Here is a 26,028-nt window from a genome sequence, read left to right as displayed (position 1 = left end):
TGTTTTTCACTTGATATTATGTATCTAAGTGTGTCATTCTATATTTAAAACTACTTTGGAGAATAGCAAATATATATATATATATATATATATATATACACACACACACACACACACATTTAATTCCCCAAATTCTAACAATATAGTGGTATAGTTAAAATTAAAGTCTTCCCATATTAAACAGTGCAGGAAATCATTGCTAGTCTTTTGTGATAAGACCAAAATTTTATCAGTAATTCTGTGTATATTGACTTATATGCACAATTTTATGTAAGTGGTATTATTTCTATGTTTTCATTTAGCAGTATTCAGGAACTTCTTTCCACGTTAATAGATATAAATGTAAATCAATTTTAAGGGCTATGTGGGTATGTAGCTATTCTCTCTTTTTTTTCTTTTTTGGGTCTGAAAATGTTTTCATTTTTCCTTTGCTTGTGGAGGATATATTTGCTGGGTGTAAAATTCTAGGTTGGCATTAATTTCTTTCCATACTTTAAATATACCATTTTGTTATTTTTCTGGTTACTCTCATTTTTGTTAAGATTAAAACTGTCAAAAAAAAAAAGCTGTTGTTCCTTTGAAAACAATGGAATTGTGTTGTTCCTTTGAAAACAATGGAATTTTTTTCTTCTGGATGCTTTTAATTTTTTCTTTTTTTTTTAAAGAAGATGTTGGGGGTAGGAGTTTATTTATTTATTTATTTATTTTTGCTGTGTTGGGTCTTCGTTTCTGTGCAAGGGCTTTCTCTAGTTGTGGCAAGTGGGGGCCACTCTTCATTGCGGTGCGTGGGCCTCTCACTATCGCGGCCTCTCCTGTTGTGGAGCACAGGCTCCAGATGCGCAGGCTCAGTAGTTGTGGCTCACGGGCCCAGCCGCTCCGCGGCATGTGGGATCTTCCCAGACCAGGACTCGAACCCGTGTCCCCTGCATTAGCAGGCAGATTCTCAACCACTGCGCCACCAGGGAAGCCCTAAGTTTTTCTTTTTTGTCCTTTGGTTTTCAACATCTTAGAATATGCTGAGGAGTATTTTTCCTTCCTTCTCTCCTTCCTTCCTTTTTTCTCTCCTTCCTCCCTCCCTCCCTGCTTGAGGTTTGTAGAGCTTGTTAAATCTGTGGGTTGATATCTTTCATCTGTTTTGGAAAATTCTCAGCCATTATCGATTTATACATTGTTACTGTCCTATTCTGTCTCTCCTCTCCTTCTAGGGTCTCTGTTATATTTGTGTTAACATTTTCATTGTGTTGCATAGGCTTGTTAGGCTCTCTCTCTCTTTTTTTTTTTTTTTTTTGTATTTTATTTTCTTTTTTACTTTCTCTCTGACCTTCTGTAGGATATTTTTTTTATTAATGTCTTTAGTTTACTAATCTTTTTTCTGGTAAACACATCTATTGAGATTTTTAAAATAAAATTTTAATTTTAGAATAGGTTTAGATTTATAGAAAAGTTGCAAAGCTATGTAGAGAGTTACCATATAACCCTCTTCAGTTTCCTCTGTTGTCAACATCTTACATTAATATGGTACATTTGTTACAGTAAGGAATCAACAGTGGTACATTACTATTAACTAAACTTGACCCTTTATTCAGATTTCACTAGTTTTCCCAAATGTCCTCTTGGAGTTTTTTCTGTTCCAGGATACTACATTACGTTTAGTCATTAAGTCTCCTTAACCTCCTCTTGTCTCAGATTTTCCTCAATTTTAATGACTTTAAGAGTTTTGAGGAATACTGGTAGAGTATTTCTAGAATGTCCCTCAGTTCGTTTGATGTTATTCTCATGGCTAGGTGGGGGTTATGGGTTTGTAGGTGGAAGATCACAGAGGTGACATGCTGTTCTCAACACATCATATCAGGAATACATGCTATTAACATGAGTTTCACTGATGATGTTGACCTTGATTATGTGGCCAGGGTTGTTTTTGTCCATTTTCTCCACTGTAAAGTTGTGCCCCTGCCCTGCTGTTGCCTTCATTTTGAAGGAGAGTTTTTCTGGATACAGAATTCTTGGTTGGCATTTATTTTCTCATATCCCTTTGACTATATCATTCTGTTGCCTTCTGATAAGTCATTTTTTTGTTACTGCTGTCAAGATTTTGTCCTTGCCTTTACAAAATTTTAAAATTTATTCTTTATTCTGCTTGGGGTTTGTTGATGTTCTTGGATACGTAGATTGATGTTTTTCATCATTTTGGGGATGTTTGTGGCCATTATTTTTGTTGGGCTTTTTATATTATCTTTATTACTTTTTTCTATGAATCTGCACATGGGGTTCTCTGGGTCCAAACAGATTTCTTATTAAATATCTCACAGTGAATTTTAAGTGCATTTCCCCCACTTTTTCCTAGTTTTTACCTGCTAGAATAGTGCTATGAGAGCCAGGTCAGTTGTTTTATGTGAGGAGATGAGGTTTGCTCTTTGTTTGGCTTGTTTAATTCTTACAAGTTTTTTTCTGGGACTTGTCGCCTCTGAATCTGTATAGCAAGGTATTGGGTAGGATGATTAACGTAAGTTTTCTGGTTGGAGTAGACAAAAGTACTTTCAGGCAGTTAGGCTTGCGAATGATCCATTGATTACCAGTCCAGTTCTATAAAATTTGTAGTTAGTTAAAGTGTTTCCTGTTTTTAGGGGAAAAGGACTATCCTTACTCAGCCTTTTCATGAGCTTGTATCTTTTTGTATTTTTTCATGGGTATTTTATTTTTAATTCTTTAAAAAATTTCCCACTCATACAGAGGCAGACAGAATAATATAATGACCTCCTGTATGCTCATCTCCCAGTTTCAATCATTTTCAACTCATGGCCAGTCTTGTTTCATCTGTATCTCTCACCTATTTATTGAAATATGGATATGTACAGAAAAGTGCACAAGTAGAAAGTGTATACAAAACAAAAAGCGTATCCTTACATAAGTAATTTGACATAAACCTCAGGCATTATATTATTTCATTCATAGATATTGTGATACATATCTCATAATAACAATTTTTTAATGGAAAAATACCATTATCTACTAAAAACAATTTTTAATATCACAAAACATCCACTGACTGTTCAAATTTCTAATTGTCTCAGTTTGTTTGAATCAGGAGCCAAATAAGGTCCATACATTATTATTGGTTAATATGTCTTTACATTCTTTTCAGAGCTAGGTTCCTCCTGAATTTGTCTTGTCTTTTTTCCCCTCTCAATTTTCTTATTGAAGAAAGTGGGTAGTAGAGTTTCCCACAATGTAGATTTTGTCGATTGCATCCTTATGGATTGTTAGCATGTCTCTGTCTTTTATATTTATGGTATGTTGGTTATTGGATCTTGGAGATCGTGGGTATTTTAGTGAGATACTGGGAAAGGTTGTTTCAGGGGCTGGAAGCAAGGTCAACCTCTCACCCCAGGTGGATATCCTCTTTATAATACCCTTGTCTGAGCATTACCTGGAATTTGCTTGAACTCCTGTGGAGATGGAGAATTCCTTTTTCACAAAGCCAGTTCAGTTAACAGATTGCTGCAAGTTCAAGCTCTAGAGTTAAATGAGTTAGTTTTCCATTACTGAAGTATTATCATTACTTGAATTTTTACAGATGAAGAAACTGAGGCATGGGGAGGTTAAGTAAGTTGCCAGGTGTCACACAGCTAGTCAGTGCTGGAGCTGGACTTTGAACGTAGTCACGTTCTGTAGTCCAGTTCCACGTGCTTTTCTGCCTTCCTGTCAGACATCTCCTGTTCCTACTCTGGTCCTGAAGTGCCTTCAACTTCAATGTAGCGTTTGATTTTTGCCAATTAAGTTTGATCCTGTTAAATTCCACTGAGGTATTTTGGAATATTGAGTCTACCATTGAGTATTGTTTTTGAAACATCATTAAGTGTACTTAATTTTATAAATTTATTACCCCATCTACATCTTGTCCAAAAGAGTACTTTGGAAACTTAGAATGTCATCCACATTAAGAGAGGGAGTTCCGTTTGTAAGTATCTTCTTAGTACCTGACACAGTGCTGGGCACACGTAAGTAGCTCCATGAAGACATGCTGAATGAAAAGGGTACACAAAACTTTAATTACATCAGTCTAGTGGTCTTGGTTGTTCTTTCTAACAACACAGCGTTTTTTGTTTGTTATTTTAATGGCTAACCATAAAATTCAAATGATTACTTATAAAGCCATTCAATAATGAGGGGCTGTTGAATGAACACAAGATTGTGAAGTTGAGATTCGGAAGTATGGTTGAAGTCCTGTCAGCCTCAGCATTTTGTTTCAGTATTTTGTTTTGATTTACAATAGCTATGAAATATTAATTCATACGGAGACACACTTGCACACATTAACTGGGTTTTTTTTTGTTTAGTTTGGTTTTTTTTTTTTGGCTGTGTCGCGTCTTAGTTGTGGCACATGGGACCTTTGTTGAGGCATGCGGGATCTGTCGTTGCAGTGTGCGGGCTTCTCTCTAGTTGTGGCCTGCGGGTTTTCTCTCTCTAGTTGTGGCACGTGGGCATGGTTGCCCCACGGCATGTTGGATCTTAGTTCCCTGACCTGGGGTTGAATCCATGTCCCCTGCATTGGAAGGAGGATTCTTTACCACTGGACCACCAGGGAAGTCCCCTACATTAACTGGTTTTTAAAAAATCCGTTTGTCTTGAAATCTCAGGATAGTCTTTCATTAAGCTAAACCCGAAGCTTAAAAGTAGGCAATTTTTGATTCAGAGTGAAACTCTAACAATATCTAATCACGTGTCTATTCTGAATTATGGAATCTGGACAAAAACCTGCCCTAACTTAAAACACAGGTTGCCCCTTGCTACCCACAGTGGGGCTCTCCACCCAGCAGCAATGGGCATCACCTGGGAGACTGTCACAGCTGCAGAATCTCAGGACTCACTTCACACATGCAGAATCAGAATTTAAACTTTAATGAGAATGCCAAGTGATTTAAATGCACATTAAACGTTGAGAAGCGCTGTCAACTTCAGTAGTGTAGGGTGGCCGTGGGATTCTGTACTTCCAGCAAGCTCCCAGGTAATGCTATTGCTGCTGAACCACACTTGGATTAGCAAGGTGCTATACATTTTATCACAATGAGAAGATTATACAGTTACTTGCATCTACTCTCAAGCTGTGACAAGAACACATACCCAGCAGATAGACCTGGGTTAATTGGACAGTTACTGAGCGCTAAGCAGGTGGGCTGTAATGGTGTACTTATTCCTCTGTATATCTTTTCTTTACAGTTTTGGATTCTGAGATGAGGTGGCTGTTTTCTCCTACAGTTTCTATTATTTCCATTTGTAAATCATTTTTCGTTGTTTAGAATTAAGACCAAGCAGCAATCTCTCTCTTTGCTAATTTCCCCAATTAGATTTGAAATTGACAATAAGGTTCATCCCTGAACAACTTCAATCTGACATTTGGCTTTATAAATGTTATGATATGCTCATTTTGATTTCGGTTCTTAACTTTAACTTTTAAAAACCTTTTCTTCTCTTGCAGTTGAAAACAATCCTCGAACAGGAAACCTTGGTGCACTAATTAAGGTCTTCCTGTCTAGAACCAAAGAACTAAAACTTTCAGCAGAATGTCAGAAGTAAGCTGGATGATTAAATCACACTCTCTCTATATTTAATTTATATTTAACAGTATGATTTTTCATTTTATTGGTAGAAATAAGGTATGGTCTTGGAATTGTTCTCATTATTAAGGCAAAAAGTAAAAGAGGTTTTAATTTACTGTCCAGGTCATTGTAGTGAGATTATAAATTTTGGAATCTGATTTCAGCATTTTAGACAGTCTTTAGAAATATATTCTTTAAGAAGATTAATTGTATAATTATTATTAAAAAAAGGTAATTTTCTCCCATTTCCACTGCTGGTTGTATCTAATTTAAATACAGTAAGTCCCCTACATACGAACCTTTAAATTGCAAACTTTCGAAGATGCGAAAGTGTGTTTGCATGTCCAATCACGTAAGTTAGTTCACGTATCTGGCGTACATTGTCACATGTGTGCATGCTCTACAAGTGGTCGTGCTTTTGTGTACTTTACAGTACTGTATAGAGTACCGTAGTACAGTATCTTTATTTCAAGCCCAGGATGTCTGGAAGCAAGCGTAAAAGCAGCGGTGATGTAGCTGGTACTGCTAAGAAGTGCCAAGTGATAACGATGGAAACAAAAGTGAAAACAATTTTGAGAGTGGAGCAAGGCGTGTGAAAAGTATTATAAACCTATTACAGTACAGTACTATTTAGCCGAGTTTGTTAGTTGGGTACCTAGCCTAGCTTTGGTTGGACTTACAAACAAATTGGACTTATGAACATGCAGTCAGAATGGAATTCGTTTGTATGTAGGGGACTTACTGTAATGACTTAGTGTATTATTTCATTCCACATTTGTTTCCTTTATTTCTTTCATATTAGGTGAACGAAGGTTCAGATTAGATATTATGGTTTTATATTTATATAGTGGAAGATTCACCTTTTATCCACCCGAGCATTTTTTGAAACCATTTTTGGAGGGTAGTCTCTTAAAAGATTGCTCATTGCCCTGTTTCCAAATAATTTATATTGAATCCAATTAAAATTGTTGTGAGTCCATGATTATTAATACAAATAGCAGGTATTGTACTGTGCAGCTGGTGATGCCCCATTTAAAATTTTGATTGTGGGGACTTCCCTGGCGATCCAGTGGGTAAGACTCCGAGCTTCCACTGCAGGGGGCATGGGTTCAATCTCTGGTCCGGGAATTAAGATCCCACATGCTGCAGGACGCAGCCAAAAAAAAAAAAAATTTTTTTTTTGGTTGTGTATTTGCATATATTCTCTTTATGTTACTATAGTTTTTATGTTTTCTATTTTTAGTTTTCTTTTCTTTGAATTGCCTGTGTATGGGGCAGCTATAAAGTTAAGAACAAAGAGCAGTCATGCCTAAAGGAAAAAAATTTTAAAGTTGACTCACTATGTAAAATACACAGAATGAAATATGAGGTAAATTATAGTAGATATCGTTGGTCCAGTGTCATAAATCATGAGCCATAAAAAAAAGGTATGGACATTGTTCTAATGTTACAAACAAAATGGGCAACATGATTGAGAAATCAGTGGACTAGAATAAAGTGATTGTGCTCATGATTAAATACTGATTCTTGTGTAATTTTGCTCTTTCCTTTCTAGCCACATCTTCATTTGGCAGACACACAATGCTTTGTTTATTATTTGCTGTTTGCTGAAAGTGTTCATTTATGAGATGTCAGAGGAAGAGTTACAACTTCATTTTACTTATGAAGAAAAATCTCCTGGCAGTTACAGTAAGTATTGCCTTTGAAGATGTTCTGGGATAACGTGTGTAACATATAAGGATAGAATTTGAAGAATTAGAAGTATAATTTTGAAAATTCTACTTTTCCTCATAATTTTTTTTGGCCGTGCCACGTGGCACGTGGGATCTTAGTTCCCCGACGATGGATCGAACCCGTGAACCCGGCAGTGGAAGCATGGAGTCTTAACCGGTGGACCACCAAGGAAGTCCCAATTTTCATTTTTAAGTGACCTGACACCATCACTCTTTCTTCCCCTATATTAATTTAAATGAGCCGAGGGCTTCCCTGGTGGCGCAGTGGTTGAGAGTCCACCTGCCAATGCAGGGGACACGGGTTCGTGCCCCGGTCCGGGAAGATCCCACATGCCGCGGAGCAGCTGGGCCCGTGAGCCATGGCCGCTGAGCCTGCGCGTCTGGAGCCTGTGCTCCACAACGGGAGAGGCCACGACAGTGAGAGGCCCGCGTACCACACACAAAAAAAAAAAATGAGCCGAGACACTTATAATTTTTTCTTTTTTCTCTTTTTTTAAATAAGGGTGCCGGTAAGATTGAGACTTTTCTTTATTTTGACTTCTATGTATATGGGAAATAAAAATAAAAATCACAAATATTCCTTTCAGGAAACAAATGTCAATTTAAATACCATTACTAGGCCAACACATTATTAAGGGAGACAACCAATCAGAATTACAGATTTTATAAATGTTAAAGGTTACTTTCATAGGACATAACAGTCTCTGAGTCTGGGTATCTCTGGGACTGTTTGATCAGAAATAATGTTTTTAAGTATAGTTTTATGATGCCAAAGTATATTGTCTTTTTCTGAAGATACAGGAAAAGTTTACTTTTTTCTCCTGATATTGCCGAAATTTTTTTTTTCCCCAGTAGTTAGGAGAGCCTATAGTTTTCAAGATCAACTGCTGGTGTTTCATTTCTTAGCATTAAAAGTTACAACTTGGAAAATAAAAGGGCGTAATGGGATTATTAACAATTCAAATACGGGGAATGCGGTTTTGCACCTACCCTTCCCCATTGCTTCTCTCTTCCTCAAGGCAAAGGCACTGTTGCTTCTGAGTTTCCTGGGTTCATTTTTCAAAACACACCTCTGCCTTCATCAGGCTTTCTCGCCCACCTAGAGCTTTATACATTGAATATGTTTAATTTACTACCTTGATAATCAGCCTTCTATATTTGTTAAATATATACTGATGTTTAAATGGTTAGAGCTTTTAATCAGGACTGTATCTTGTATGTGTTAGTTTTGTTAATGCTAGCCTTTGTTTTTGTGGTACCAGTAGTGCCAAAACACAGTTCTGTTTAGTGAGTTGCATTCCTTTCCAGGAAGTTCTGTCAGCAAGAATGGAGTGAACGTTTATCCCCGTTGGGCCTGAGAGCATAGTCCAACCAGCATCTGCAAACCCAATACTTTGTTTTGCATTATGTCACAAAAATTAAGCAAATATTGTGCTTTATTTAACACAATATCTTTTTTATTTTAATATAAAATCATTTTTTTCCATTACTTACCGTTGAGCAAATTGATGCACTTGAGAGATACACTGTGCTTATTTGGGGGCCAAACGTCTTGCCACAGTACCCTCTCTGTACCTGCACTCCCCGCTCACATCCAGGCTTGAGAAGCATGGTTTTGTTGTACATCCCAGGTAGCCTCATGTAGAGGCAGGACAAAAACGACACTCTTCAACCATGGCCACTTTATCAAGATGGTCGTCTCACTGAAAGAGCTGCCTGTGAGATTTGGTAATTGGTGATTTTGTGTGCTGACAGACTGTCCTGTTCCTTTATCCGGTTGGCAATTCAGGATTTTATACATGCTCTTTTGTTCTTTTCATTTGCAGCTGAGCTGCTGTTTGTCCACCAGCTTAAGTCCAGTGAACATCTCCTTAAGGTTAAAGACTGCTGTTTTTGGCATGTGTAATTATTTTCATCGTAGCCTTAGGTTGTTAGTTTGAGATTTCTACTTCTTATCACTAGTATAAGTCCTTTTTTATATTTTCTGTCAACGTCTTTTTACAGTTTGTAAAAGTGTGATAAAATTAAATGATTGCACAGATACTGTAGAATGGTAAAAAATGGAACCTCACTCTGAAAACATCCATTTGTTAGCCAGTATATGAATATCTGACTTAGGTGTGTAAAAGACTGTTCAGGGATAGGTAAGATACAGTGGTAAGGGTTGTTTGAAGGTTGAATTGACAAAAGTAGAGGGCCATCTGCAAACAATTGAGCAAATCAACCAAGGCATTTTAGGATTGTTGGGTTACTACAGCATACTGAATTTTTTGTTTATCCCAACTCACTGTAATACTGCCATGATCAGACAGATATTGCTGCCATATTCAGTGAAGCCATCTTTACGAGGGTAGTATGACTCTTAGTCTGCTCTCAGTTTGTAATTGAAATTTGTGAGGATTTCATATTTGAACATTTTCCTGTAGGCTATGTATGATGTGGTAGTAGATTGTTTGCTAGAGAGAATTTGTATCGTTATGCAAACATAGCTCTTTCCACTATTCCATGCCTTCGAGAATAGTCGAGGGGACAAAGCCAGCCCTAGGCAAAACTGTGAAGTACTACAAAATTGTTTGCATTCCCTTTGCCTTCAATGCAAGTTTTCCTTTCCTCTATCTTGGTATTATGTCCTATTTTTGCTGATATAATAACTGATATTTATTTTACATTTTTTATGCATAAAGCCAATCTTTTAAGTCCTTAGGGGCCTAAATCTGTTGCTGGCTTCTGCAGACACTTATGGTAGCTTGTTTCCTTATGTCTTTGATGGTGCTGACTGTGAGCTTTTATTTGTTTGATCTTAACCTGAGGCCCCAAATAAGGGTAGGATTTGCATTTGCTTCTAAAGGGATCCAGGGGCTGCGCCCTAGGCCACTTCAGTCTCCTTCAGCAGTTCTTGGCTTGATGTGGCTCTCAGGTTCAGCTTCCCAGTGGCAAGTCTGAAGACTTAGTCTCCCAGTAGCTGGCTTCATCCTCAGGGACACCCTACCCTTAGAGTTTGCTTATTGTTCAGTGTTTTACTCTGGATTCAAGCCATGGTTTGTTTGCTTGTAGCGGTGGTTCTTTTTGGTTATGGTGCTGGGGTCCTTGTAGATTTCCTTTACTTTGTGGAAGCCCATCAGTGCACTAAAGAGTGTATTTTAACCAAGAACTTGTTGTTTTGTACAGGAGGGCCCTTTGGAGTAACTGCTCCACAATACTGCTGCCAGTTATAGTTTCTTTACAGATATTTTTAATTTTTTAAATGAGGGAAGATACCTTAGGAGATTGAGAGACTGAAGATAAAAGAAAAAAAAGATGGGCGAGAAGCAGTAAAAAGGTCCAGGGAAGTAAGAGGCACTAGGATCTGGAGCACAGAGAGGGAACACAGATTTGCTCTGGAAGAACGTGCCCCCTTGTCCCAGGAGGGGCAGGTGAGGAGGAGGGGGAGGAGGAAGGGCACCTGCCGAGAGCTGGGCGGAGCAAGACGTGTGGGGCTGAGGAGCTTGGGAACCAGTTAGCACAGCTTTGTGCTGAGTAGAAAGAGGCTAGGCACGGGCTTCCCTGGTGGCGCAGTGGTTGAGAGTCTGCCTGCCGGTGCAGGGGACGCGGGTTCGTGCCCCAGTCCGGGAAGATCCCACACGCCGCGGAGCGGCTGGGCCCGTGAGCCATGGCCGCTGAGCCTGCGCGTCTGGAGCCTGTGCTCCGCAACGGGAGAGGCCACAACAGTGAGAGGCTCGCGTACTGCAAAAAGAAAAAAAAAGAGACTAGGCACTTGTCAAGTCCAGATAAAAGGCTTGCTTGACTACGTTAATAGTTCAATATATATTTATTTTTAAAAATCATTGATTTTGTAGGACTTGCTCTCAAGCATAGTAGATTAAACATACATGATCATCTTTGCTTTCTCCTGAAACCCCGATGAAAGATCAGTAAAGGGATTTTTAATAAGTTATGAATTTATTAGTTTAAAGAGAAAGAGAGGGGGACACAATGTTTTTTTTTTAAGTCTATTGAATTTGTTACAATACTGCTTCTGTTTTGTGTTTTGTTCTTTTGGCCGTGAGGCATGTGGGATCTTAGCTCCCCAATCAGGGATCAAACCCACACCCCCTGTGTTGGAAGGCAAAGTCTGAACCACTGGACCGCCAGGGAAGTCTCCACAATAGTAGTAACATTTCGCAAGTTGGAAAACTGAGTAATGCTGAATTAAACTGACCAGTGAAAGCTGGGAGCTAAATGCCTTCAGGGTTGGAGAACTTCAGAGAAAAGCCAGTTCTTGCTGCAGAATCCTGGAGATGCTTAGGAATTGGAAGTGCCAGGTGTCTCTGAAGGCAGACAACCAGGGGGATTGATGGAAAGATATCTCCCCTGTCATGTACAGTCATGGGACTGCCCCTTTCCCAGTTTAGTACTAAAATCTGCTCTCTGTAGAGGCTGGACCAATGGGGCCTCCCTTAGTGAGCTCTTGGGCACAGTGGAGGCAGTGGTGTACCGAGAATAGGGTTAAGAGAAAAGGCTACAAAATGGAAGAGTGAGGCATCTTGACTTGGCTTCTGGAATGCTGGCACTGGGGTTTTACCCACCCCACTTTCTTTCCTGCCAGAAGACGAGCGGATACTCTTCTGGAGAAAATGAACCCAAAACAGGGAAAGACTTATAGAAACGGACATTTAGATGCCCCTCGATGAAGCAGCTCACAACCCACCTGTGGGAACCACCGCGTGGCAGGCTGTGCCATTTGTCTCCCTCTAGCTGGTAGATGGGGAGTCAGGGATCCCGTACGGGTGAGAAAACTTATAATTTGTGAGAGACCAAAACAAACAGAAGAAAAAAATTACATGAGATGGAAATTTATGGGAAAAAAAATCCTTAATCACACCTCTTCAACACAACCAATTTCCTTTTTATTCCCCTCTGGCTTAAAACCTTTTCGAAACTGTTTGGAATTACCTTCCCAGTCCGTGGTGTATTTGTTTTACTAAATGCAGTGGAGGTAAATCTCTCTCCTTTGAAAGTAGCTTTGATTTTTTCTGACGGCCGAGGTGCTTTGGCTCCCATGATGGCAGGGCTTTACTGCTCTTTCCTCCGCCTGAGCTGGTCCCTAGGGCCTGGGGCCGCTGTCGCTCAACAGGTGAACCAGAAATTGTATTGTGGGGGGAGGTGAGTGATTTTGGTTTTATTTTTGTCTTAATATAAAACTTAATAGTTTAATCTCATTAGTTATAGATAAATAATGCAAAACCCCCCAAAAAAACTCCACGATAGTTGAACAATGTGACTCAGAGAAAAAAGAAAGCGCAGATTTATTCTTTTAAAATATTTAGCATATAAGATTTGTAATCTGACTTTGCAGAAGAATAAAGTGCTTCTAGGGACTCCTGACTTGTTCTTTGGTTATTTAATAGGTGATAGTGTGATTCGTGATATTTCTTTCTCTCCCCTTCTTTCTTTTATGTAATCAGTGGAACAAAATGAATTAAATTTTACTAATTGGCACATTTTATAATGAAACCTCATAGAGTATATTATCCTTGAGGGTAATTAGAAACATTTCTGTTCGACTGCAGTAATAGCAGTTGACCAAAATTATTGCAGATTTTATTGGAATGGTTGTGCGACACAGGTTTATAAATATTGTAATGCATGGAAATGTAGACCAGTTTTATTTTTAGAGAAGACTGAATCCATTTGCTTTTCCTTAATTAATTAATGGAGGCATATTTGATTTTGCTAATTAGAAGTTTAAATATGATTTTTAATACGTTAGAATAATTCCAGTATTAGCTTCACAGTTAAAATAGACAGTAACCTAGACTCTGTCATGTTTTTTCTGAGTAGAAGTTTATAGTAAGTATAATCTAGCTATGTGTCTTCATCTTAAGGAAGTCTTTTGCTCTGAACTTTCAGGCACTCTTTGCAGTGTAGCTCTGTTAATTCTTAAGTTATAAGTACCTGTATTAGCACTGTATTGGGCAGCATTGAGAAACTGACAGTTTGACTTTCTGAATGCAAGGAAAACAATGATTAGCTGTCTTTTAATATTCCTTTTAATAACTACGTGTAACCTGATTTAATTGACCCATATGTTTCTTTTTTCTGGCTGCTGCTTTGTTTTCCGTCAGTGCTGTTTTTTCCCCTTCCTCGAATGAGTGCTTAAAAAATTTTTCTTTTCTCTCTCTCTTCCCCACCCCTCCTCCCCCCAACTCTGATGGAAGGCGTTTGGTTATGACAGTATTTTATTATCTCTGGTTGTCTCCCTAAGGCCAAAATAAGAGAGTTGAATCTTAGTCCGTGATTCTGAATGGGTGCCGAGCAGAAAGCACTAACAGGGACTGGCCACAGCTTAGTTTCAGGTGTAGATTTATTAGAGCTGTGAGGGACCATAAATCTTGTCTTTCTTTCTCTTTCTTTGCACCTTTCTCTGCTGACGCTCATAGGGACCCAGGAAGTAACATTTGGGCTTTAAAATGGGAGAACCTCAGGGATAGGGGTGGGATTTCAGTGACGTTGATCGGCAAACTATTCGTAGTAAGAGTCTGTATTTATTAGTTGTTTGAGATTATTTGTAAATTGGATATTTAAGTCAAGAACTTGAGTATGTGTTGATGAATGTGTAGGCGAATGTGTAGGCTGTCACCTTGAGGTGTAAAGTAATATGTGGTATTTCCAATCTGCCCCCTAACGTGGCTCAGAGTACTCACTTACCAGGGATTTGTATTTAGGGTCTTCAGTGAAACACGGATTGGTTGACTGGATTTTTTCCGAGCTTGTAGAAACAGGTCTTTATAGAAGTAATTTGTAAGGTTTTTTTTTTTTTTTCTCCTTTGGAAGCCTGAATTTGGGTTAAATCTGAATTCTGCCACTTACTCTAAGTAAGCTAACCTCTCTGAGCCTTGATTTCCCATCTGTAAAGTGATGATGATCATACCTGCTCCTCAAGGGTTATTGTTAAGATTAATGTGAGCTGGAGAGAATGGAATGCTCATGATTTAAAATATTTAACTGGAGATATAGAGGCAGTTTAAAACCCTTTAAGAGATTAAAAAAACAGCTCTAGGTTATAAAAGTTCACAACACAGTAAACACGCTGAATCTCTGCAAATTTCTTTACTCAAAGAACATCAATTTACTGTGTCATGAACCTGCAAATTTCAAGGACTTTTAAGATTCTCTTTCCTGTGAGAAATGCATGAATAATTTTTGGCAGGTGAGTTTTATAGTTACTTGTTTTTATTGAAACTAAGGAAGATATTTGGCCTCACATGAAAGCTAAGTGATATAAATGCTGCTTGGAAACTAATGCAATATGAGTGACTTGCTTAATGTAAAACCTGCTAAGCAGTCACTCTTCACTTGCTGTGAAATCATTTGCTTCTAGATTAGCCCCAGAAATAAGAATATAGTATTATGCAAGAACGTTTTTGCTTTAGTGAATGGAAGTTGTCGGAGATTTCACCTGGAATTTGCTTATTCTTGCCTTTAGTTTTGTGAGAACTTTGGCCTTGAAATGCTACTCTTTACTTGTATGAAATGGATTTATCATTATTTTCATTAGTATTGTATTACATTGATAACGAAGCTGTGTATGTACTCCTTAATTAACCAGCTGTAAACTTGGCTGAGGTCATGATGTGAATGGCACATGGAACCAAAGAGAGGATCCTTGTCGCCATTTTAAGATTTGAAAATTAGATGTGTTTGCACCCCGGAAGGAAAAAAATCTAATCAAGCACCATCTGTGTGTCCTGAGTACTTGTTCCCTCACCTTCTGTAATTAGAACACTTGTGCTGGGGACTTCCCTGGTGGTCCAGTGGTTAAGAATCCGACTTGCAGTGCAGGGGACGCTGGTTCGATCCTTGATCGGGAACTAAAATTCCACATACTGCGGGATCTACTGAGTATGTAGAGCCCGCGTGCCGCAACTACTGAGCCTGCGCGCCACAACTAGAGAGCCCATGTGCCACAACTACAGAGCCCTTGTGCTCTGGAGCCCGCGTGCCACAACTAGAGAGAAGCCCATGTGCCACAACTAGAGAAAAGCCTGCGCATCACAACGAAAGATCCCACATGCCGCAGCTAAGACCTGACGCAGCCAAATAAATATTAAAAAAAAAACCTTGTGCTGGCTGCTTGGCTGAACCAGGGGTATATTATTAAACTGGCTAATTTATTTGGTCTAAAATGTTCTTTAGGGAATCAGTGAGTGACTTTAAATGTTCTTGCTGGGTCTGGGTCACCACATTCTCTGGGGTAAGCCAAGGAATGACAGTTCAGCAAATAAGTATTATGTATTACATGCCAACAAACCAACTCGTTGGAACCGGTTGTTAACTCGTTTGGGTTATGTTGGACAGCTTTTTTTTTTTTTTTTAAAGATGTATTTATTATTTATTTATTTATTTTAGGCTGCGTCGGGTCTTAGTTGTGGCACGTGGGATCTTCTATTGTTGCGGTGCGCGGGCTCTTTGTTGTGGTGTGCGGGTATCTCTCTAGTGGTGGTGTGTGGGTTTTCTCTTCTCTAGTTGTGGCGCACACGTTCCAGAGCGTGAGGGCTCTGTAGTTTGCGGCACGTGGGCTCTAGTTGAGGTGCGAGAGCTCAGTAGTTGTGGCACACGGGCTTTAGTTGCCCGGCGGCATGTGGGATCTTAATTCCCTGACCAGGGATCGAACCCGCGTCCCCTGCATTGTAAGGTGATCCTGTTGGACAGCTTTGGCAGAGAGAGATTTAGTTATATCTTGTCCTGACTTTCTTCACTAGTTGAGCTATAAGCCTACCACTTCTAGAATGAGATTTAATGTGGTTATTGAACTTGATTCTTGCTGTGTATTCTTTTTAGCATTGATTCGTGTCTTCAGCGTGAAAGAGTAATCTCTTCGAGCTTTGCACTGACCTCTCAGAGGGCTACTGTGCCAGTTCTATTTTTGGCGAGGCAGGAAGGAATTTCTTCATACTTTCTCATGATACCAGGTGATACTGTGGTCTAGAAAAACAGAATTGCTAAACTTCGTTTTGAGATTCCAAGTGCTTTGATGTTTTGGAAGTAACCACTAGATTTGGACTTAGACGCCTGTGTTCACTTCAGTGAACACGTATTGAGTGTGTATCATGTGCCAAGTTCTTTGTCAGTCATCACCCTGAAGAAGGACCAAGTCTAATAGGGGCCAACTTTACATGTAGTCAGAAACTAAGATAGTGCAACCAACATTTATAGTAACAGACAGATGCACAAGGCATAGATGCTGTGTAGATGATTATTTTTATTCAGGGTGAGGCAAGAGAGTTGGATTTTATGGAGGAGATGAAGACTGAGGATGGTTCAGGTAGATAAAGTTGGGCTTTAAAAAAAAAAAACAAAATCAGGTTTTTTGGGCATTCCAGGAAGAGAGAATGTAATTGTAGGAGGCATGATACGGCATGTATTAGGCAGCTTGGCACTGCAGGAATATAAATCACGAAGGGAGTAATGGTGGGAGATAAAGATAGAAAGGGATTCAGGGCTTGTATCTTGCAGGGTCTGACATACTATAGTTTGGGGCTTTGAGTTTTTTCTGATGTGTAGTAATCAGCTTAAAGCAATTGACAAGATCTAAGCCAGGAGAATGAAAGGATGGAATTTAGTTAGCTCCCTCTGATAGCGATCTGGGGTTTGGATTGGAGAGGAGTAAAATTAGAGGTAGGAATACTAGCTAAGAAGGTTTAAAGAAGTTCCAGAATGAGTTTTAATTTAGTAAATTTGTTTAAAATGATGACATAATGAACGAAAGAATGACAAGGAGTTAAGGAAAGAGGAAATATCAGAGGGGCAGACTGTGTAATTGAGAGGACCTAGAGACTGATTGGTTATAAAAAGGTGAGTAGGAGAGAATCATCTGGGTTTGGGGCTTGGGTTACTGATGTAGTCACCAAAAAGGACAATAAAGAATAAAGAACTGGATTTGAAGTGTTGGGAAAGAGGAGTTCAGTTTTGAGTGTGTTGAGGTTGAGGTACCAGTGAAGTATCTAGGTGGAGGTGGCCGGGAGGTAAGTAGATATAAAAATATGATGTGCAGTGGAGAGGCTGAGAGGAAAACCATAGACTTAGGAATCACCAGCATGTAAGTGATGGTTGATGAAGGGAGAACACAGGGAGTGAGACATGAAGAGAAGAAACCCGGTGGTGGAATTCTGGGGGAACATGTCAATGTTGAAAAGCATTCTGAGGTAGCAGATACTGGGAATGAATAGGAAAAGTAGTAGGTTAGAAAGAAGGCATAGGGACTGAGAGAAGAAAGAACTTCATGAAGGAGTAGGTGTCAGTAATGTCCAAAGCTAGGAGCCACATGAGATCCTGATTGGCTTTGGAAGTTAGAAGGTCACTTGGCTTAGAGACGTTTGGGACAGAGGAGCATTTCTATTGGAACAGTAATTTGTAACCTACCTTCGCTGCTTACTTATTCTGTGACTTGGGAAAGCCATTTTGTCTTTGGCTCTTTGTAAAGAGGTGGTTGGCCTCTTAGCGGGTTTCATTCTGTGATTGGTGGGGCTCCGTGGGTTCAGAGAAGGCACTTTGAGGCTCATCAAGGAGATCAAGGGTCAGGTCAGATATTCGTTGGGGGAGAAGGTGCAGATAGTCTATTCCTGATTCAAACAGAGCGGCTGGAGCAGCTTGAATTTGTATCTGTTTTATCTATTTGACTTTAGTATCAGATTTTATTTGAAAAAACATAGTGCGGTATAAGAAACTTGAAAACTACTTGCCTACAGAAGCCATAGTTAACCTTCAAGCATTAAAAGAGATAGAATAAATAGCTGGTGATCAAAATTCCTCTACTAGGGCTTCCCTGGTGGCGCAATGGTTGAGAGTCTGCCTGCTGATGCAGGGGACACGGGTTCGTGCCCTGGTCCAGGAAGATCCCACGTGCCGCGGAGCGGCTGGGCCCGTGAGCCATGGCTGCTGAGCCTGTGCGTCCGGAGCCTGTGCTCCGCAACGGGAGAGGCCACAGCAGTAAGAGGCCCGTGTACCACAAAAAAAAAAAAAAGAAAAAAATTCCTCTACTAGATGAAGATTATAATAGATGCTGACTTGCTTCATGACATAGATTTTATTCAGAGGTCAACATTAGTGTTCGAGTTTCTGTAATAATAATTATTCTTATTTTCATTAGGAATGAAAACTAAACTTCTAAATAACTGAATTCTAGGGACTTCCCTGGTGGTCCACTGGTTAAGACTCTGTGCTTCCACTGCAGGGGGCCCGGGTTCGATCCTGGGTTGGGGAGCTGCATGCCGCATGGCGTGGCCAAAAAAAAAAAAAACAAATTATGAGCTGAACAACCGAATTCTATTTTACACTTTGTTCAAAAACGTTTTATGTGTCTTACCAGGTTCTGACTCAGAAGATCTTTTGGAAGAATTGCTGTGCTGTTTGATGCAGTTAATCACTGATATTCCACTCTTGTAAGTTCTGGCTAAGCCAGGATTAGTTTTATCTTCTTTGTATATTGAAGATGGTAATTGATCATGTTGAAGAGTTTGTGGGTTGTGGTGTAGTACTTTCATGTATGCTTTTTATGTATGCCTCCATGTACATCCATGGGCTGCTTCTATCTCTCTTGCCTAATATTTAGACTCTGACGACCTGTCATCACCACAAGAATTTTATGTTGTTGAGGGGAAAATAAGCTCTTTAGCAATACTGAGCATATGATAGGCACAGAATTAATCTCTGTAAACAAGGGTTTGAGAGGGAAACAGTTAAATCTAGTATATATGTGGTAGATGCAGGTAGTTTTCCACCCGTTATTTGTTCTCCCCTTCTTCCTTGCTTCCTGATTTTATTGCTATATCTGGCCTTTTTTGGAGAGGTCAGATTTCCATTTCTAGCCTTTCTTGAAGCTATGTGTGGTCAGTGAGATGTGGGGGGGAAGTCCTCAAATGAAACTTATGGGTGCAGCTCCTTAAGGGGACCTGACTCATCTAGGAGGCATACGTATATTTTTGTTTGTGAGAGCCCACTTTCCTGCTTTGTGGAATGTGGACAGGGTCTCTTTAGAGTTGTGTTGAACATCTTGGCACCAAGAGCTAAGAGACTCAGAGAAAATTCTGCTTTGATGTCATTGAGCTGCTGAACCAAAGTCATCAACTACTACACCTCCTCCCCCTACCCCCTACCCCACCCTTGGAATTCTCATGTGAGAAAACTAGACCCTTATTTGTTTACACTGTTACAACTAGATTTCTGTCACTACAGCTGAATGCAGTCTCTGTGTGATTCAAAATGTCTGTTACTTTTAAAGCAGTTACTCTCAGCCTTTTTTTCTTAATTGCCTCTCTGAAGTCCTGATGAAATTTGAATACTCCAGATACACTGAATATCTGTGTATTGTGCTATGGCCTCTTTGAGGGCCACACATCGTTATAATATCTATGAAGTTTTTCACCTCTTAAGAACCAATTTTCACCCTCTTGAGGGTGATCTCGACCCCCCCATCGAGAATGCATATTTTATTTTATTTATTTTTTAATTTTTGGCCACACTGCACAGCATGCGGGATCTGAGTTCCCCGACCAGGGATCAAACCCATGCCCCTTGCAGTGGTAGCTTGGAGTCCTAACCACTGGACCACCAGGGAATTCCCGAGAATGCATATTTTAAAGGAATTATTTTTTGAAATAAAAAAGTAGATTTTTAAGATTTATCATCACAGAATCTCAGTCTATGTGGGGATATCGTTGGAAATGTGCCACTTGCCTGTGGCCCAAAAAGGAAAGACAGGTATTTGTGAGAAAACAGGCTCCTGGCCTCTGTTGTGCACAAGTGCAGCATCCAAAATTGTAATATAGATTTAGGAATGAGAGCCACCAAAGCCTGTTGTGACTTGGTCTGGTGACATGCAGCCTGGAAGGTAGGACTGAGACAACTGAGGAATCACTGACAGGGACGGGCATGGGAAAAGTGTCCCAGGCAAGTTGAACTCTTGTGACAGACACAGCTCTTTGCATGCCTAGTATCCTTTCTCCCCTTCCTCTCCAATATTTTTGGGGGCAGGGTGTGCCCAGCTTAGTTTTCAGGTACTTTGGGAACTAAATATGGCTCTGTGACACAGTTTGAGCCAATTACACGTAAGCAGAAGTCATGAACTTGCAGAGCATGTACCTTCAGCCCGTTGCCCTTGGCCCTTCTCTTCCTTCCTGGATGTGGAGGCAGTGTTTGGGCCATGTTGAAACTATGAAGATGGGCGCCACACACGAAGAACAGCGTCCCAGCAGTGTGGGATACTGATAAAGTTACAGAACCATTACACCAACCCTAGATGGCTTATCTTTGGATTTCTCCTTCTGTGAAAAGAGCAAACAGTTATTTTGGTTAAGCCACTGTGGCTATTAGCTTTCTGTTACTTATGGTCAGATGTGGGAAGGGGAACACATATATTGCCTGCTATTTGCATATCACAGTATGTGTGGTGCTTCATGTGTTCCTGATTTAATTTTAAAAGTAGCACTACCTCTATTACATTTGTTGTTACCAAATACCAGCAATTTTGTATATATCCTGAATGAGTGCCTTTTGTTGTTGTTGTTGATAAAATGTCATGGTAAAGTTAAGGGGGATGGAAATGATAAATCCCTTTAGACAGTAAATAAGCTGTGAATACAGTAAATAGACCAGCCACTTAAACACTCTTGGGGAGGAAGCAGTGTTGTAATAAATCAAACATTTTAGTGTTTTATGTGTTTATACTTTTTAAATGAACTGAAAATGCACAGACAACCAGATGTCTTGTATTATGTACACTCAGCTTTAACCAGCTGCTGAAACAATTTCTTATGATTTAATGTTCTTGGAACTCCATCCTACAAAAAGGTTTGTCTTGGTAACAGTTTCCATGTGAAACCAACCTACTCTTTAAATGTTTCATCTACTATAACCATAGTGCAGTGTTGCCAATCAGCTTATAATTTAAGGAGGAATGTTAACCTGTGAAAACTGAGGATGGTCTAGACACACCTGACTATCATCAGTCTTGCTATAAACGTTGAAGTTTAACGTTGGCATGCCAATGCTACATTAGCGGGTGAACAGCAAGAGGAAACTAATTTTAATCGCCATCGTGGGTAATGCAAAACTAGCTTAAACGTTTTGTTTGAGACTATGAAATCACCCTATTAATATTGAAAGCAAATGATTACCAAGAACAGAGGTAGATAGACATTTAGAAATCTATACATTTTAACTGATACCTCATCATTAAGAGAACAGGATCAACTGTGGAAGCTTGAACTCCCAGAATTTGTAGGAATTCATTTGTAATGAAAATGGACCTTTAAGTAGTAAGTGGATACTGCTTCTCAGTTTGGATTTCTTGATAAAATATTAATTCTCTGAGGTGTTAGTCTTCAAAGACAGATTCAAATTACACACCTTCCAGGAATCCTTCCTTAACACCACACCTCTCAGCGTTTATATATGTATTTAAAAGAAGGATTAAGTCAGGCACCGTCTTGTGACTTGACATTTTTTAGTGTATATTGGGTTGATCCAGTAGAATTGAAATGTCTTCCAAAAGTAAAACCTTGTCTTTAATTGTTATACCTTCTTGATCTCAAGGAGTTGAATGAGAGAGGAATAAGGTACGATAAAGGTATGTCCCTCAAGACACTAATGGAGAGTGTAATGGAACATGGTCGGCAGGCCAGGGTTGAAAGCACACACTTAGAATTTGTGACACTGGTTTGCTTCTTTCAGTGTTACCGTGAGGGTTGAATGAGACCCCGTGATTCTTCCCAGTGATGGAGTTTAGGTGGGGCCCTAGCAGCATAAGCAGTTACCTTGTATGGGCCTAATACTTACATTTTGAGGACTGCTTATGATGCTTTTTTATTATGAAATAGAGTTTATTTTGAGAACTTGAACTGGATGTCTTTCCTTGTCTTTTTGTCTCTGTTCGTTGCTATTGTTTTTGTCAAAGCTATCACTCTTAGCTGTTTACAATGATGCCATTGTCAAGAACAGGCCCTACTCCTTGCCTCTGTGCCCTCACTCTGGACACATCCTGAGAGGTCTGCTTAGAGTGGGCCTTTCTGTGGGCTCCAGCCCCTTCCTCTGAGATCCATTTATGTGTCTTCTCCTTTATCAGCCTGTGAGCTCAGTAAGGAGGATTGGGACGGCTTAATTCTCAGCCTGGCCCTGATGGGCAGATTTTTAAATTCTATAATTTAAGAAACTTTAGTTTTTTCATGTTATATATTGATAAAGATACCATATTCAAACTGGATTGCCTTCACCGCCTTTTCCAGGAGTGTGTGTATGTCTGTGTAGTGGGACTTTGCTGCTTCAGTGCAGGGGTATCTGATGTCATCTGCTGACCTTGTCCATGTTACTCATTCTGCTTCAATAACGCTGGTGTCCTTGCTAATTTGGAACATGCCAACCCACTGCTGTCTTCAAGGCCTTCGACCTTCCTTCTGCTGCCTTGCATATCTCTCTTCAGACATCTGCATGGCTCTTGTCCTGACCTCCTTCAAGCTTCCTTCTGCTCAAAGTTCTGCTTCTTAGAAACAGCCGCTCTGACTACCCTAAAATAGCACGCTTCTCATTTTCTGTCCATTTTTTAAAAAAACATTTATATATTTATTTGGCTGTGCCTGGTCTTAGTTGCAGCATGCAGGATCCTTAGTTGCAGCATGTGGGATCTAGTTCCCTGACCAGGGAATGAACCTGGGCCCCTGCATTGGGAGTGTGGAGTCCTAGCCTTTGGACCACCAGGGAAGTCCCTTTCTGTCCTTTTATCATGCTTTATTTTTTTGTCCTAATACTTATCACTGCTTTTAATTAATTAATTTATTCATTTTTGGCTGCATTGGGTCTTCGTTGCTATGCGCGGGCTTTCTCTAGTTGCAGTGAGCAGGGGCTGCTCTTCGTTGCGGTGCGTGGACTTCTCATTGCAGTGGCTTCTCTTGTTGCAGAGCGGGCTCTAGGCGCGTGGGCTTCAGTAGTTGCAGTAGTCGGGCTCAGTAGTTGTGGCTTGTGGGCTCTAGAGTGCAGGCTCAGTAGTTGTGGCGCATGGGCTTAGTTGCTCTGTGGCATGTGGGATCTTCCCGGACCAGGGCTTGAACCCGTGTCCCCTGCACTGGCAGGCAGATTCTTAACCACTGTGCCACTAGGGAAGCTCGTATCACTGCTTTTCATATTACCTGTTATTTCTCAACGAAATTGGAATGAAAGCTACATGAAAACAAGGGCTCTTCCTGCATTAACATTTGTTTTGCTCACTGCTGTCCCCTTAGTACTCAGGTTAGCCTGGCAAGTGGAAGACTCAAAAAATATTTGTTGAATGAGTAAATCCGTGGGAGCACAACCTATTCAATGTGCTTAAATATTTTGTTTGTTTCTCATCATCTGGTCTATATGGAAACACAGTAGTGTGCTAAGGCATATTCCATTGCAGATATAGTGGCTCAAAGCCCCTTGCAGTTGGTACATTATATTATAAACACTAGGTATCTTATAGACCTTAGCAGTGGAAAGAGGCTACTAGAAACCGAAACACTGAGAAATTACATCTGACAATATTTAAGGAAATGGTATATTAATTAGCTATAAATGCTGACTAGTCTGGAGCCATTTAGTTTAGGGATGGACAGTCAGCATTGTATCTCAGTAGTCCCCCAGATGATCCCTTCACAATATAATAATTTCCTTTTCATTAAGTTCATCCACGAAAACATATGTTATGAATATACTAAACTATGTGTATTTACGGTACTGGGCAAAGAAAGGCATGACTTTGGAAGAGCTTAGAGATGGATAGATGCGTAGAAAGATAGCCCAGTAAGAGGAACAACTGATCCATGCTGCAGTCATTGGGAGCTGTAGTGATGAGCAGCGGCTAGGTCTTCAAGGAGGCAGAAAGGAGCTGCATAGGGACCTCTTGGATGCGTCTAATGTGTTTGGAGAATCACAAGTGTATTCGTTTGATTAGAGTGGAGGGTTTGTGGGAGACTAGGGCTGGAGAAGCTATGTGGTTTGATGGAGTAAAGACTTGAATGTTAAAAGGACTAAATGTTTGATTAGGTTTAGAGTTCTCTTTATTAAGATATTAAAGAACATAATATATATATTTTAGAGCTAGTTCTCTGAAATCCATTTTGGATGTATTTGGGGAGGGATGAAACTGATTAAGAATCTTATTGGTAAAATTAACTTTACTGGATTTATGAAATGGAATAAAATACACATTTATTCGACCCATAGTTGTTGGTATTGGCTTAGATGTTATACTTTTGAAAAACTGAATATTGAAAACTTTTGGTGGCAATGGTGAAGTAGGTGGTTCAAGAACCTGAAGAGCCATAAACAGTTTCTTTATGAAGTCTGCAAGTTTTTGAGAGTGAAGGAACTGGAGAGACCCACGTTGGCAGTGAACGGCCTAACTGTTGGGAAAATGTCTTTGTACGGCCCTGCATGTTGATACCCAGACTCTTCTCAAATCCAGCCTCAGCAGAGTGGGTAGCTAAAACAAGTCAGCATTTAAGTTTTAGGTGCTGTAAAGTAAATATCTGGTGTAGCTTTCTGATTGAATTAGATGTTTAAGACATTACAAGCACTGAATTAAAGACGATAGCATTTTCAAATACCAAAACAGAATTAAGTTCACAATAGCTTATTAGTTTGAAAATTGATTTCTGGTGCCTCTGGGAAAAAAATCCCGGTTAAAAAATTTTAATATGTAAGCCTTTACCAGGTTTATTGAAGAAATCTGACTGAGATATATCCAGTACCACAAATGTTGATATTATAAACTATGTGCTCAGATTGTTCATAATTGCATTATTGAGTGTTGCCAAGAAGTGTAGGAGACATTATATATTAGGAAAAAACACCACTAATTCTGCATCCAGAAGGTAGTGTTTGAGTCCTAGCATTACCACTCAACAGCATTGTCACTCCAGGCCTCAGTTTTCTCATTTTAAAATTGGGGTTCGTAGATCATAGACTGTCACTTGGAAAAGACATTTGAACACATCTGGTTCAGTTGTTTAATAGTTTAGATGTGGAGATTGAAGTGCTTGAGTTTGGAGATCAACTCATGTAGCCATTGAAGGAACAGCCAGGCAAGTTGTTAGTTTAATACACCATGTCCTGAGCTGCAGTAGAGGGGCCTGCAGCTGAGAGGGAGCATCTCATCCTGGGATGAGGTGTGTCTAGCGCTCTCACTGCCTACTCTGTTGCTTAGGATTGCGTTGAAGACCAAAGTAATGCACTGGAAAATGCTTTTATAAATTTTAAAATGCTTTATGATTATAAAACTGTGTTGCTTTACACATACTAAGTACTTAAGAAAAACAATATGTTTGCTTCTGAGTCAATTTTCCTATTTTAAACTTCTCAGTAAAAAGTAATAGCACTTGGTCATTAACAAGTATAGTGGTCATAGGACGCAGCATGTCTGAGATTCAAAAGAACAAGGCTGAATAGTTTGTGTGGGAACCGAAGTAAGTTCCTGTTGGGTCAGGCTGCTTGGAGGAGCTTCTCTGACTGCTTTGGAGGACTGGTTCTAGGCTGGCATTAGGTGTGAGAGATTAGCAGCAGCTACAGCAGAGTCCTGAATCCTGACTGTCATTTTGCCTGTGTTTGCATGTTTCCTTGTAAGTTGTGGACTGTTTAGAGGCGTATAATCATTGAATTTTTTAGAACTAGAATTAAGCTTATTTTATGCATTTTCATTTTATGTA

The 26,028-nt window shown here is 39.7% G+C and overlaps 1 protein-coding gene across 1 annotated transcript in view; it reads left to right on the top strand.

The window, feature by feature from the left end:
- The window catches only part of DYM (dymeclin), a 370,766-nt gene that overhangs the window by 56,219 nt on the left and 288,519 nt on the right, over positions 1–26,028 (top strand). Inside the window, exons 4-6 of the mRNA XM_027118470.1 lie at positions 5,477–5,570; positions 7,153–7,286; positions 18,678–18,750. Coding sequence (XP_026974271.1) covers positions 5,477–5,570; positions 7,153–7,286; positions 18,678–18,750 — 301 coding nt within the window. The remainder of the gene's footprint in view (positions 1–5,476; positions 5,571–7,152; positions 7,287–18,677; positions 18,751–26,028) is intronic.

Source organism: Aethalodelphis obliquidens, unplaced genomic scaffold, assembly GCF_003676395.1.
Source record: "Aethalodelphis obliquidens isolate GAN/ISIS:26980383/991018 unplaced genomic scaffold, ASM367639v1 scaffold19, whole genome shotgun sequence".
Taxonomy (NCBI): domain Eukaryota; kingdom Metazoa; phylum Chordata; class Mammalia; order Artiodactyla; family Delphinidae; genus Aethalodelphis; species Aethalodelphis obliquidens.
This window is presented reverse-complemented; position numbering and strand designations above follow the sequence as displayed.